At 41.8% G+C, this 14470-nt stretch overlaps 2 protein-coding genes across 3 annotated transcripts; one reads left to right on the forward strand and one right to left on the reverse strand.

Annotated features, from left to right (window-relative positions):
• The first annotated feature begins 3251 nt into the window (after positions 1–3251).
• On the forward strand, positions 3252–6948 carry LOC131881989 (alpha-N-acetylglucosaminidase-like). The gene is made up of 4 exons (XM_059228997.1): positions 3252–3902; positions 4663–4874; positions 4934–6036; positions 6102–6948. Exons 1-4 carry the CDS (start codon positions 3533–3535, stop codon positions 6715–6717), a joined length of 2301 nt encoding a protein of 766 aa, XP_059084980.1. The 5' UTR covers positions 3252–3532; the 3' UTR covers positions 6718–6948.
• LOC131881988 (fibrillin-2-like) lies at positions 6602–12881 on the reverse strand. Of its 2 annotated transcripts, none has more exons than XM_059228996.1 (8): positions 12416–12881; positions 11126–12316; positions 10923–11056; positions 8455–10842; positions 8197–8393; positions 7638–8091; positions 7335–7571; positions 6602–7270 (listed from the first exon to the last, which is right to left on the reverse strand). In XM_059228996.1, exons 1-6 carry the CDS (start codon positions 12762–12764, stop codon positions 7995–7997), a joined length of 4356 nt encoding a protein of 1451 aa, XP_059084979.1. In that variant the 5' UTR covers positions 12765–12881; the 3' UTR covers positions 6602–7270; positions 7335–7571; positions 7638–7994. The 2 variants fall into 2 exon arrangements, with proteins under 2 accessions (XP_059084979.1, XP_059084978.1); XM_059228995.1 differs by having other exon boundaries at positions 6602–7277.
• Between the last annotated feature and the right edge of the window lie 1589 nt (positions 12882–14470).

Raw genomic sequence — 14470 nt, forward strand, 5'->3', positions numbered from 1 at the left:
TTGCATTACTACTACATATCAAGTATGCTAAGCAATGATACCTATTCAACTTCAATTCAAATGTTAAAAGCAACATGTTTTAAAAGGCAATCAAAGCCAAAATGTTTCAAAAAGAAGAGCAATAGTGAAATTTGACCATATCTGTTAAAACCGCAGCACTGTCATCATTCTTTGCGTGTCCCGCTGTCAAACTCCAACTCTTTGCTGAAAAAGCAAATTATATTTTTTTGATGCCCTAGGCATCCACTTTCTTAAATACAATGAATAATGATTCAATTAGAAGGACACTGGTTACTTTCGTTAAAGAAATGATGTCTTGGTACTCGTTGAGCGGATATCTATGATTATAAAATCATCCACAATCTGGCCCATTCGCGCACAATTCCGTCACCTTTGCACGTTTTCCAGTGGGCTCTCAAGGACTCCGCGGTGATACACACGCAACAAATATTCAGGGTCTATTATGATCAGGTTAAATTTTGCTTTTTTCGGCCTTATTCACGAAATGTCACACGGGCCTCACATACCACACACAATTCGCATTGTTTCAGTTCGAAATATATCCAAGAGATACAATATATAGCTAGAACGTTTCAATATTTCACCCGCCAGACAGCAACCCTGGCAGATTTGTCGTCGTTCTTTCTTCAAGAGAGCCCATTTAGTAAAGGAACTGCGACTCGTAAAGTCAATGGAGAAAACCGGTGGCGCAGTCATTGACAAGACGCCGCTGAAGGGATTAGATACGTGGCCCCTGTGACACCACATGTCACCTTCAGATAAATCTTGGCCAAGGGACGCGCACTTTGACCAACCCAGTTCCAAGTTGAATGACGTCAGATACAGCAGGGGGTCAAGGGGGATGAAGCTAATAAGAAGGGTTTGAAGAGAAAAGTGTCCTTTTTTGTTTGAAAAAACTTTTTAATCGTTGACACATTTTCTCTTTTCTTAAAGCACAAATGTCCTCTTTAGTTATAAAGCCATTGAACTGTACGAACAAGCCCCACTGATCATCGGAGAGATAGTTTTTTTAGGTTGAATTAAATTTTAAACTATTTTGTCAGTTAGGCAAAAACTATTCTACCATTTGAAAACATAGAAGTGACGATTGTGGGGGAAAATTGATGTGAGTTCTTGTCATGTTTTGACTAACTTTAGACAAACTATATTCAAAATGATATCATTTTCTCCACCAAAAAGACTGATAAAAGACTGATGAAAAGATGACATGTTCAACAAAATATGATCCCAAAAATTATCTTTAAATATACAATATGTGGCTGATAAGCCATTGTATGCTTCAAGACTTTAGCTTTAGTCAAAATTGGTCATTTACTAAACAACCGTATTGTACATTGGCTTTTACTTCTTAACATTCAAAATTTGTTTTTGTCATTTTTTCCATTTTACAATGCTGCATTTTCTTAAAAAAATGAACTAAAACCCTCAAAACATCCATCAATGTACATTTGGGAAATTAAAGACCGTAGTGAAATGGTTGGTCAATTCAATACAAAGGACACTTGTTACTAACTCTATATCTGTAAATTGGATTTTACACTGTATCATCAAATGATTCCATTTGTTGATTGACACATCAATTAGGTAACAATATTATAATATTCAAGATATATCAGTAATTGCCTGTCTGCACAGTTCTGGACATCTTGTACTTCCTTACGGACATTATTGGACACTTAATATCTAAATGATTGCAGTCCTTGTAAGTTGATTTAAATACATTGAATGCAACCTTTAGTCAAACGAATCCAAAGTGAAGTTTTTAAAGGTAAAACAACACAACTGAGAAATCTATTCATAAAGAAGAATATGTTTATAGTGAACTGTTGAACGAATTTCAGAGCATAACATTTTTAAAAGTTTTTGCATTTGGTGTCTGCAATATCAATTGAGATCTTGGCCTTTAAATGTATACTTCACATGCTTCTAATAAGAAGCAAAATAAAGGATGGTCAGCCTGATTCCCAAGCTTGTCCATCCTGATTGTAGTCCTAGGAATTTGCTTTAAACTACATCCTATCCATTATTCAGCCAAACAAAATCCAAAATGAAGCATTTAAAGGAGAATCAAAAGGTAGTCACACAACTTTGAATTCACCATTTAAAAAGAATGTTTTAGTAAACTGTTGAATGAATTTCAGATCAAAAGAGGTTCTTGCATTTGGCGTTTAGCAATATCAATTTAGATCTTGGTCTTTAAACATATACTTCCCTTCTTCGTATTGAAAAGAGGCAGGATGGTGGCCTCAAGGAGAAAAATAATGTTTGTAAACACCAACAAGGTCAGGCACAAGAAATCCCCCAAGTATGACGTCATCATTTAACCCTGCATTTGCTAACTTTCTAAAATGCACATACCTGTGAGTACGGAATTTAGGACTTTGGACTAGGATAACGGAACAAAAAGTCATGAGTTCAACTCAACCTCCAACTAGCCTCCTTTGTTGTAGGTTTTGTTTCCATATTGTCAGTCTAATTGACCCTGGTTGAAAGAGGCATGACAATAAAAATGAGGCATGCAGCTGCCCTGATGTCAAATCAAGTTTTAAGACGATGACATATGGGCTGAATGCGACCAAAATCGTATTCTCGCTTAGCCTCATTTTGTAACAAAGCAATGTTTATTCAAGTGAAATTACGCGAAGAGGGGGGACAAGTTGCACAGAGCTCTGAATAACTTGGATGACGTTTAAGAAAATATTAATAAATATAATATATCAATACTGGTTCGTTTTGGCCCATTATGTTCATCATCAGCAATACCAAATTTGAAAATCTTAGTAAAAACTAACCATACTTTGCTTCGTACAGAAAATTGACAGTTCAAGAGTTTATTCATTTTTTCCCCTATTTTTTTGGACAAAAAGCAACAACTCGGTTTTTCGATGAAGAATAATTTCAAAACAATTTCATGAGGATTATTAACGAAATTATTCTCAATTTCAAAAGGTTTTAGAGAGCTCTCCCACATTAAAACATTTTCATTCATACGTACTTTCATTTCAACACAAACAATGCAACATTTTTGCCTCGATGCCTAAATGATACTGGAGTATATCAAATATCGTTGTAACCAAGAAATATATATAAACAATGCCATAGCCGACAGGTCCAAATAGTCTCAAACCACAACAGGTTATGGATGCTCTTAATGGGTCAGTAGCAAAACCCTACAAATCCTTGCTCCATTCAATGATAGCTGAGCGTCCCTGTTCTCCCCAATTAGTTGAAATCAGAGACAACATACGTACTGCGCATTGAGGGCGCGCTCCGTTGTGGAAACGCTAGATAGATGAAGTTTTCACAAATTTCGCGAGGGTAGGTCAGTGTTAAACAGGTCAAAAGTGCTCTTTGAGCTGGGAACAATTGTAACAAAAGATCGACGACAGACGCCAAATCCTTACCACCACTAACTCCAGTAACTGCCAGACGTCAACCCTTTGCACGCATATTCCATCTTGTCGTTGAATATTCCAAACAATGTGCTTCTTGCTTCATTAATTCACTGATTATGGCCATTCTTTCATCAGTGCAAATCTTTTGCCTCGTGATTGCTTGTGGCTCTTGGGCTCAAGGAGCTTTATGGGAGGAGTTGAGACCTCAGGCCAATCCCTTCAATCAAGCTAAATATGTGGATGACCTTTTGGGTCGTCTGTTTAAATCAGAATCGTTTCCTTTTGACGTACACATAGAACCCTATTTGGCTGCCAACAAAAAGAATGAGGTTCTCATCCGAAGCTTGGACAAAGTCAATGCCAAAAATGAGACCGAGACGCGCATCCAGATCGTGGGGTCGAGTGGAGCGGCTGCAGCTTGGGGAATTCATTCTTATATCAAACAAGAACTAAAAGGATACGTCACCTGGGACTCGCTTCATCTTGGTAAGCGACAATTCTACCTTACTCTATATCCTTCCAAATTTTTTTGATATTGGGCGAATATGAGGAACGGTTTTGTCTCATGAATTTTTCATATTTTTTAAATTGAACCAAAAGCGCTTTAATGCTTACTCAGAAACAGTTAGTTTGTTCTTACTTGCAAGACTTTATTGACTTGGTTAGAGTTTAAAGGATTCATTGTAGAGCCCCAAGAAAATGAGATGGCATTGAGAGAAGAATTTCGGTTCCTGGAATGTCTTCAGAAGTTTCAAGAGTGAGATTGAACAATATGGAGCTCCTTCCATGATACGTGAAATAACCGGTTTTGAAAATTCTTCCGGAAATATATAAATAAAAGTCAAGTAAAATGAATAATCTTCTCGTCTTGAACTGCTGGGATTCCAATCCCGGTAGCGGTAAGGAAGTCCACAAAAAAATCTGCTCAATGTGCAAATCGATTTCAAATCTGTTCACTATACATACTTGCATTCGAAAAAAGAATATCTTCCAGATTAAACGTTTTTTTATATCGCAAAGTGTAAATTGATTGAGAGCATGGATTGGCCTTCTTGAAGGAAAGCATATAACATTGCAAGAGCTTTAACATCACGAGTATGGTGAAGAAGTGACTGAAATCATGTAAGATAAATTTTCCTTCCGGGGAAACTGGTTCCATGGAACAGTTGACACGGATAGCCGATCAAAGATTGTGTTGATGTATTTGAAAGCTCGATTTTTCAATGGCCTAACGTCTAATCCGCAGATTTACCCAAAACTCTACCCAAAGTGGAGAGATATCTGCGGTCGAATAGCAAATTTCAATACTACGAAAATGTTTGCACCTTTGGATACACCTTCGCATTCTGGAATTGGACACAATGGGAGTCTCACATTGATTGGATGGCACTCAACGGGATCAACCTTCCCTTGGCCTTCACCGCTCAAGAAGCTATTTGGAGCAAGGTCTACAAATCGGTAAGTCAAACAAGGTCAATCACCGAAACATTTCAAGAATTTTCATTGTCATCTCGTAGTTCAACGTGTCTCAAGAGGGCTTGGACAACTTTTTCACCGGACCAGCTTTTCTTCCTTGGAATCGAATGGGAAATCTAGACGGATTTGGCGGGCCTTTATCCGAGAATTGGCACAACTTTACCATTCACCTTCAGCATCGAATCCTGGAACGTATGAGAGGATTCGGGATGATCCCGATCTTGCCAGCTTTCTCGGGACATGTACCCAGAGCATTGATCGAGCTGCACCCCAATGTGTCTCACTATGATTTACAATGGCACGATTTCAAGCCCACCAAGCTCCTAGATCCCAGAACTGACCTCTACCAGAAGATCTCGAAGAAATTCCTTCATGAGTATGTGAAAGAATTCGGAACCGACCATGTCTACAGCTGCGATCTGTTCAATGAAATGGATCCTCCTATCACAGATGTTAGGGAATTGGCACACATTTCAAAATCAGTGTACAAAGGAATGTCTCAAGTGGATTCAAAGGCAGTTTGGATCATGCAAGGCTGGATGTTCACGAATTCATACTGGAAGAATCGAGAGATCAAATACTTCTTATCGGGGGTGGAGAAGGGCAGTCTGATCATTCTCGACCTGGATTCCACCGATAAAAGGTTCTTTAAACGTACGCGATCCTACTTTGGTCATCCTTTCATATTCAACAATCTCTTCAACTTCGGCGGCAACATCTTCATGTACGGACGCATCCAGGTTCTGAACGAAGAGCTTTTTGAAGCCTTGAACATGCCCAACAGTTCCATGATTGGATCTGGTCTGACTCCAGAGGGTTTGGCAGACAACCACTTGAACGTCGATTTGTCCATCGAACTTGCGTGGAGGCATCAACCCGTGGAAAACTTGACCCTCTGGATTTCAGAGTACATGACACGAAGGTATGGAGCCTACAATCGATACGCCGATGAAGCCTGGAATGTGATTGGACAAACGGTTCTGAGTGCCAACAAATCGTCCTTTCCCATTGGGGGGACCTTTCTGACCACATTGCCGTCCTTGAGAGAGGCTCCTCCACTTTCGTACAACAAAACTGATCTCTATTATGCATGGGATCGAATGATGCTGGCCTCGCCGCAATTGGGAAAAAATCCTTCATTCAGGTGAGAGTACTATAGAAAACTATTTGCTCGTAGATGACATTGGATGACAAGATAATTCGTTTTAGGTATGATCTCATTGATATTACGCGCCAGAGCCTCGAGAACTTCCTCCCGCTTTACCACTCAAAAATCGTCAAGTATTTTCGCTGGAACGATTGGTCTCGACTCAACAGATATTCCCAACGATTTGATCAAGTTCTAAGGGATTTGGATCAACTTTTGGGGACAGATCCTCGGTTCATGTTGGGTCCTTGGTTGGAACAAGCGAAGAGTTTGGGACAAAACGAAATGGAGAAGAAACAATACGAGTACAATGCTCGAAATCAGATCACCCTCTGGGGTCCCAATGGCGAGATAATGGATTATGCAGCCAAGCAATGGTCCGGCTTGATGTTCGATTATTACATGACCAGATGGAATATGTTTTGGGATGCCCTTAAGGGATCGATCAAGGAAGTAGAAGAGTTCAACGAAAATAAGTTCCAAGAGCGCTTCAAACAAATTGTCGGAATTCCGTTCGTTCATGGACGAGAAACGTACCCAACCAAACCTCAAGAAGATACAATCAAAATCGTAGAATCGGTTTATTCAAAATGGAGGAACGAAATCCGACCATTCGTACCGGTCAACTCCACTGGAGACGACGATGAGTATTTCGATATGCCAGTCAGTTTTGACTGACTTACATTTTAGTAATTATCTTAATTTTGAAACGCTGCCATGTTGCAAATCTCTAGCGCAATATCCTCGCACATCTTTCGAATTTGTTCCTCTTTGGAGCACAACGGATCGGTTTGAACATCTGCATTGTTGAATTGTTTCGTCTTTTGTCTCTTCTCGTGGGTTAGATGATTGATGATGTCATCTAATTGTGCAATGTTATACTGAAATAAATCCTTGTGGTAACAATGAGCTCTGTCCCAATCATCTCTTAGAAGGAAATCCTGATCCTCCAACAACTCAATCTTAGTATTTAAATCAGCCAATTCGGAGTCAAATCTGGCCAACTCCGGATCTTCATGAGATTCATCTTCATCCAATTGCCTCTGAAGATCGTCGGTGACAGCAATAATGTCGGATAATTTGGTATTTTCTTCCCGCAATTGACCCAAAACAGTCACACCTTTCCAACGCAAGTCTTTGGCCATTCCAACGCAATAACTTATTCTCTGATTGCTTTCCAAGAAGTCTTTCTTCATGGCAGCGACACTTTCAATTCTAGCCTTGGCACACTCTGAAATCTATGATTCCTGAATACAGTCATGAAACACAAAACAAATCAAGAGTGAATTTCAGACCTGGATTTGCTGGCGCTCAATCTTTTTCTTTTCTAATTCCACAGCTTTGAGTCGTGCTTGGAGATTTTCTTGGGTCTTCTTCCACCGGAAAGCTTCAAGCGAAGCTTCCCGAATCTCTTGCTCTAGTTGGGATATTTCGTATTGCCAATATCTGATCTTAGCCAACTTAATCTCATGAGACTCAAGCTTGGGACAGGAATCTTCCAAGGCTTTCAACTGGACATCTAGCAGATCTCTCTTGAATACACAAAGGCCTTGTGTCTTTAACTTGATGCTTAAAAACACCCAATATCTTAACATTACCTTTAGCTTGGCCTTCTTGATTTTAAATGCCTCAATTGCATCCTCTCTAGCACGCAAAATAGTGTTAGGTGAGTTGATCTTCTCCTGAGGGATACTAGACGAGACATGATGTTGTTGGAACCAATCTTCCAACTCTAGGGAACGTTGAATTTCCTCCCACCGTTCTAAACATTGCTTGTCCTCTTCCTCCATCCTTAACCGTTTTCGCGGTTTAAAAAGACACGTCCATTAATGGTCAGGGTCGTCAGGGTCTCAGGGATGCCATTATTTCGCGAGCATAGTTTTGGCTTGGTTGTATTAGTTTCTATTTGGCTTCTCTGTACAATGTTACTGAATAAATTACATTTTTGACACGATTCAATGAATTTGAGGCAAGACCCAGCATCCTCTAGGAACATGTGCCACAAAAAGCTTGATTAACCTGCCTGTGGTTCCAACTCGACATATGACCCATCTGTAAAAAATGGCAAAACTTGAGAGATCCCAATTGGCGCCTCATTAACACTAAAAAACTTGGACAAAAATAAGCTTGAAAATGTAGGCGACGACGTAAACTTACTTTCTTCGCCTGATTTCTAATTGCTGAGCCGGATAAACTTTAATAACGAATCGACAATTGGCTTGGTTACCATCATCATCGGAGGCTTGGTAAAGGACGTTATGCTTGCCCTCTTCGAATAATTGACCAGGCATTTTAGATGCCATAACATGCTTGATCTTGACATTGTCGGCAAAAATGGGCTCCTCCCAAAATACCTATTTGGTAAAGGTCAGTTATCAAAAGTAAGTTATTGGACTTCTATTTGGAAATTTTTACCTGTCGTTTTTCTTGACCTTCGTCTAAATACACGTTGAAATCGTTGGGGCAATTATACACCCTGGGTGGAACCGTGTCTTTGACATAGACAGTGAAACTGCAAGAGGCTGACTCTTCTGTGATAGGACTTAATGCCTGGAAAGTGATCAGAGTCTTTCCCAGACCCAATTGACCCTCCAGACTTTTGGCCCACTTAGGGGTAGCCTTGACAAAATCATACCAATTAACGTTGGTCTTGGGTTGCGGAATTCGAACGTAGATTGTTGCTGAGTCGGCTGGAAGATCCCTAACAATGTCTGGAGGGCAATACACGTAGGGTTCAGTGTACGATGTCGGCGAAAGGTTTCCTTTATCCTCGTAAGATTCTTGACTTCCTACAACCTCTGACGAATAAGGTCTAGAGGTTGTTGAAAGCGGCACAAATGACAAAGCATTGGTCATCCGAGCTTCTGGAGTACATTTTGGTGGACCTCCATTGTGTTTCCACGAGTTATTACGACGACAACGTGTGGCACGGGATCCGACAAGGTTAAACCCATCTTCGCAAGAGAACTTGCACCTTTGTCGAACCAAACTTGGCTCCAAAGAGCAACTTTCGGGCCTTACTTGTACGTGAGGCGCCAGCTCTAACGGAGGACAAAAGACTTGTCGGCAAGACCCATCAGATCCACTCCAAGTTCCATCCCTGCGGCATTTTTGCTTCAGCCGCCCCATTGCAATATAACCCTGAATGCACTTGCCTCGGCAGATTGTTCCTCGCTCGTAAACTTCATTTTCTGGCTCATTGGAACATTGAAGGGCCATTCCATCAGAGTGAGGAAGAGGCGCACAACCGTCAAACTTTGGAGACTCTTTGATGCAAGTGATCATGTCAGAATCAAGGACAAATCCCTCAGGGCAGATACATTTGCCATTTTTGCATTGAAACGAACATTCATCAGAGCACTCCGAACCGCTTTGGCAATTTTTGGGATCCTCCGGATCGATAACGTATCCTTCTGAGCAATCGCATCGAAAAGACCCGATTGTATTGATGCAATTTTGATTGCACGTGTCTTCAAGTTCTGCGCATTCATCCACGTCAATGCAAATTCTCGGATCATTGGGATTGATTTGGTACCCACTCTCACAGATACATTGGAATGATCCTTGACTGTTTTCGCATTTATGTTTGCACCCCCCGTTGTCGATGGCACATTCATCAACATCCATACAAACGGTGCCATTGCTCTCAAATCCAGGATCGCACCGACATTCAAACCCACTCCGCACCATGTTGCAATAACCATGGGCACCGCAAAGCTCCGGGTTCTGTTTACAGGGATTCAATCTCTGGCACTTCCTTTGAGCAATATTATAAACTCGATTTCCACGGCACAAGCAATTAAATGAACCAATAGTGTTTTCACATTGGGCTCTGCCACAAGCTTGATGGCTGCATTCATCAATGTCCTCGCACTGACGGGTCTCTTCGCTCCATTGAAACCCGATATCACATTCGCAGTCAAATGAACCCTCCCAATTGGAGCATTTTCCATTTTGACAACTGCCTTGCGCGCATTCGTCAATGTCCTCGCATCTTCCCTCCCTGAACTCAAACCCTTGTTCACAAATACACTCATAAGATCCTGGAAGATTCTTGCATGATCCAAAGTCGCATAAGGATTCATCGCTTAGGCATTCGTCAATGTCTTGGCAAACACCATTCTTGAACTCATAGCCCTCTTCACAATCGCAAACGAAACTACCGGGAATGTTCTGGCATACCCCTTGATCACATGGATATTTATCTCCGGTGCATTCGTCGATATCCTGACAGATGGCCTCCCTCAATTCATAGCCCGGATTACAAATGCAATCAAAAGAACCAAGGTGGTTCTCGCAAATGCCTTCTCCGCATCTAAGTTCATCTTCCGCACATTCATCGATATCGACGCACGTGGTTCCATCAAAGCTGAAACCCTTGTTGCAATCGCAAGAATAAGCATTCACCTTGTCCATGCATTGTCCATTTGCTCCACACGGTTCCTCTGAACAGTCGTCGATATCTACACATTCATTGGATTCTTCATTAAATTCGTACCCAGAGTCACAAAGGATCCGACTCTCCACAGACTCCAAATCGGCTTGTTCCATGCATCTGTAAGACCCGATCGTGTTTTCGCACCCATTGGCACATGATTCTCGCACAGAGGCCATGGTTGCACACTCATTCACGTCCACACAAGTCTTCCAATCCTCGTCCAATTTATAACCTGCGGGACACATGCAGAATGATTGGCCATAAGTCGTATAGCACTCATGACTGCATCCACCGTTGTTTTCCGCACACAAATCTACCCCACTGCATTTGTGCCCGTCTTCTTGCAACTCTGTGCCTTCGAGGTTCTACCATTGACAAAGAGAGAAATAGCCTGATTAGATTGTTTCCTGAATTTAAACCTTGGGGCCGAAACAATAAAAAGTACCTCACAAGTACACTCGTAGCCTCCATCTTTGTTAATGCAGGTATCTTGACATGGGCCATGGCCATTATTGGCCACACACTCGTTGATATCGAGGCAATCTCCCCCAGAGGCGCTGTAGCCTTTTGGACATTCGCCTAAGAAAATATGAGAGTTCTCACCATAATGAACCCTGAATAAGGACTGATTGTATGGTTAACACTTACAAGTATAAGTCCCAGGCTTATTTATGCACGAGTGAGAGCATCCCCCATTGCCATCGGCACATTCGTCGATATCCACGCAGGAAGTGACATCATAGATATCGTATCCCTCGTTGCAAAAACATACGGCTCTCCCATCTACTAACTTGCAGAGGTGCTCACAGCCAGTGTTCTCCTGACAATCTTTCATCGCTTTTGGTGTAGCTGAAGATGCGGCATTTGGATCTTCTTCGCAATAAGGTTGGACGCCCATCCATCCTTGCTGCTGACAAAACATATGTCCCAAGCTGGAGTCGGAGAGCTTGTACCCTTGATCACACTGATAAATAACCTCATGATATCGTTTTCCAGGCAAAAGAACATTCTCCACAGTCTGATACTCCTTGACCCCCCCATTGGCAATGGACGGAGGAGGCACCTTCTCTGGAACACAGGATGTGTCCAGGACTCTAAGGTCCACGAAATGTTTCTTGTAAAAGTCAGAGAGAATTTCGTAGTTCCTGTACAAAAGTTCCTCCTCAGTTTCGATTCGTTCTCTCTCCGATTCATCTTCTTCCTCTTCGTATTCGTCTTGTTCCACATAATCCTCCTCCTCAGGCTCTTTATAATCATCGTCAGAGTCATCATAATCATCTTTCGCACCTTCATTAGTCTGTGCTTCGGTCTCATTAGTCTCTAGAGAGTCGTCATTAGTTGCTGGGGCATCAGTTGTCGCCAGACCCTCAGCATGTTGTTCCTCCGTTATCTCCGGATCTTCTTGTTGTTGTTCCTCCTCTATCATTGGATCATCTCCTCCTGTGTTGTCTTCGGCATATTCAGTGTCGTCAATCCCTATATTCTGCTTGTAATCGCTGCCACTGCCTTCATAATTATAGTCGTAATATTGACCATAGTCTCCGCTTGGCCGGGCGCTTCCCTCATTTTCATAATCCGGGTTGTAATCACCATAGTTGTCAACGTCTTCATCCACTTGATCCTCTTTCTCCTCCTCGTCGTACTCTTCCTCGGCGTCTTCATCAACGTATTGTTTTTTCAGATCGGGGTCTTGATTTTCCGACCTCGTGTTGTATTTCCCAGTTTCCTTGATCTTTTCGCCATCTTGAGTTTCCAAGATGACAATCTCATCTTCATCCTCTCGAGCAATGTCGTTGCCATACGGAATCCAGTGATCAGGGATTTCCTCTCCACCGGAACCTATGAAAGCCCATGAAAATCAATCGCAACCTTTCAATTGCGTTCTATTGGCAGTTGTTTGAATATTTTTTTGTGAAAGTCTTTCAATCAAAAACCTACCTCGAGCTTCATCTGCTTGGATTTCGTGGTGATGTTGGTTTATCAGCGACTTGATCATTGATTTGGCAGTTTTCACTTTTCTTGGCCTGCAGCGAGGCCAATTGCCGATAATGAGATTGTTCACACACTCCAAATATTGAGGTCCATTCTTCTTTCGTTTCAGCCTGAACCCTTTTCGGCACCAAAATTCTATGGACTCCCCAAGATTATCCACTTCCCAATATCCATTTTTCAGGGCCTTGTCAACTTTTGAACAATTTTTCAACGGAACAGTAAGTTTGTGCGAAGTTGCTTTCAAACCCACAGCCAAATTAAGGCACAATACGGCCACTGCAACAATCCACTTCATTTCGCATAAATCTTATACACTTTTAAGAACACATTCTTGAACCTCACCGCAAAGCTCACTAAAACTCCAAGTCTGTTGCTCGAATGGTGCAGGGTGAGTCGATGGAAACATCCATTTCAATGAAACGGACTTTGCCTTAAGACCCTCGGTTCGCATCGTTTTTTGGGAGCGCGTGCTCTTGCTCGTACTTGTGCCTCACTTTTGCTCTCGTTCGAACTTCAGCCTAACGGCTCAATGACGAGTCGTTGAAGGTGGCTGAACTTTTTGTGCGGAGTGTCTTGGGAGTTTTGAGATTCCAGGCAAATGTCTCGGTGATAAAGACATCTGTTTTATCACTTAGCATTAAAACAGGCACTCGTGTCTGACCGATGTATGTTGGATTTCAGAAACCGATTTTCCTCTGGAATGGAGACCAATCTGGCTAGAATATCCCACCTTATCACAACAGCGTTTAGCCCAAAATGCTCTGACAATGGGGTACCTGCGTGCATTGCATCAATCCTTTCATACCATGTAAGGTAAGCGGTTGCCATTTAAAAATTTGGTGGTGTAGCAGCCTAACATCATTTCCATCCATGCACTCAGCCACCAGCTCTTCCACTCATTTGAAGCCCAAAGGATGGAGAGAAAAGTTGCTGGCTTTTTTCTTCCTAGTCTTAATAAGGTAAAGTGACCACATTGACAGAGAAGGAGATGTGTGAGTGAGCGAGAGCGACAGGGAGAGATAAAACCTCCCTTCCCTAAAGGTGGATTCCTCATGGATGTTAATTCTCCTTTAGAAATAAAAAAAGCTACACACCTGACCACTATTTTAGGTTTTGGACATATGGTGATTGAAATCTTGAACCATAGAGTAATTTCAGTTTCAAACAAATAACCTCATTGAGAACTTGGTCAAACCTCAAAAAGTTAGACTTGAATAAGGAGTACTTGAAAAAGACAACATTTTGTAAAGCTCTCATCACACCCCAGAAGCACTAATGAGTGCCAAGTTCAAGAAGTTCTTGAGAGATCCAAACTGGATGGCATTAAGTCTAGGGTGGATTATGATTTTAGTCATCAGGGTGGATTTCTTCTGACGTTAGAGTGAAGAGTGGTGACCAAAAGAGGGTTACTCGTAATTGGAGGATGCTGAGTTAATAGAAGAACTTCTGCTGCCAACCATTCATGCAGAGGAGTCATGAATGCTTGTCATTCCGATTTTCTTGAGCATAATCCTCCAATCCCTTGCTACCATTTGTTATTTACGGCTTGGACTAAAAGAGGCTTTGCTCCAGACCAAGAAACATTTGGGAGGGTCATTTTACGAGCCCAGGACTAGATAAGTCTGGAGATCCTGGGGGTGAGTCGATCGTTTCACATCGATCAAACAAAAATTTGCTCTCACACATGTTCAATATGTATTCACGCTGATCAACAACCAAAACTTCCCTGCTCAATTTTGATATGACCTGAACCCAATCTAGACAGGGTGCGATGCAGATCCTTTTCTGCCTTGTTCAGTTGATGGGTGAGGTGATTTATTACCCCACCCTGTACGGCTTTACAATTTCGCTCAAAGAGTAACGCACCCGGGTGAAGAAAACTGATTTTGATTTGTGGAGATAACCTGGAATGCCGAGTGGCATTTTCAATCACTCTCGCCTTGTATGGGAAGTGGAAATCCTCATGTTTTCATATTCTGAATTTCAAGCATCTACGATGAA

Source organism: Tigriopus californicus, chromosome 6 (genome assembly GCF_007210705.1).
Source record: "Tigriopus californicus strain San Diego chromosome 6, Tcal_SD_v2.1, whole genome shotgun sequence".
NCBI lineage: Eukaryota > Metazoa > Arthropoda > Copepoda > Harpacticoida > Harpacticidae > Tigriopus > Tigriopus californicus.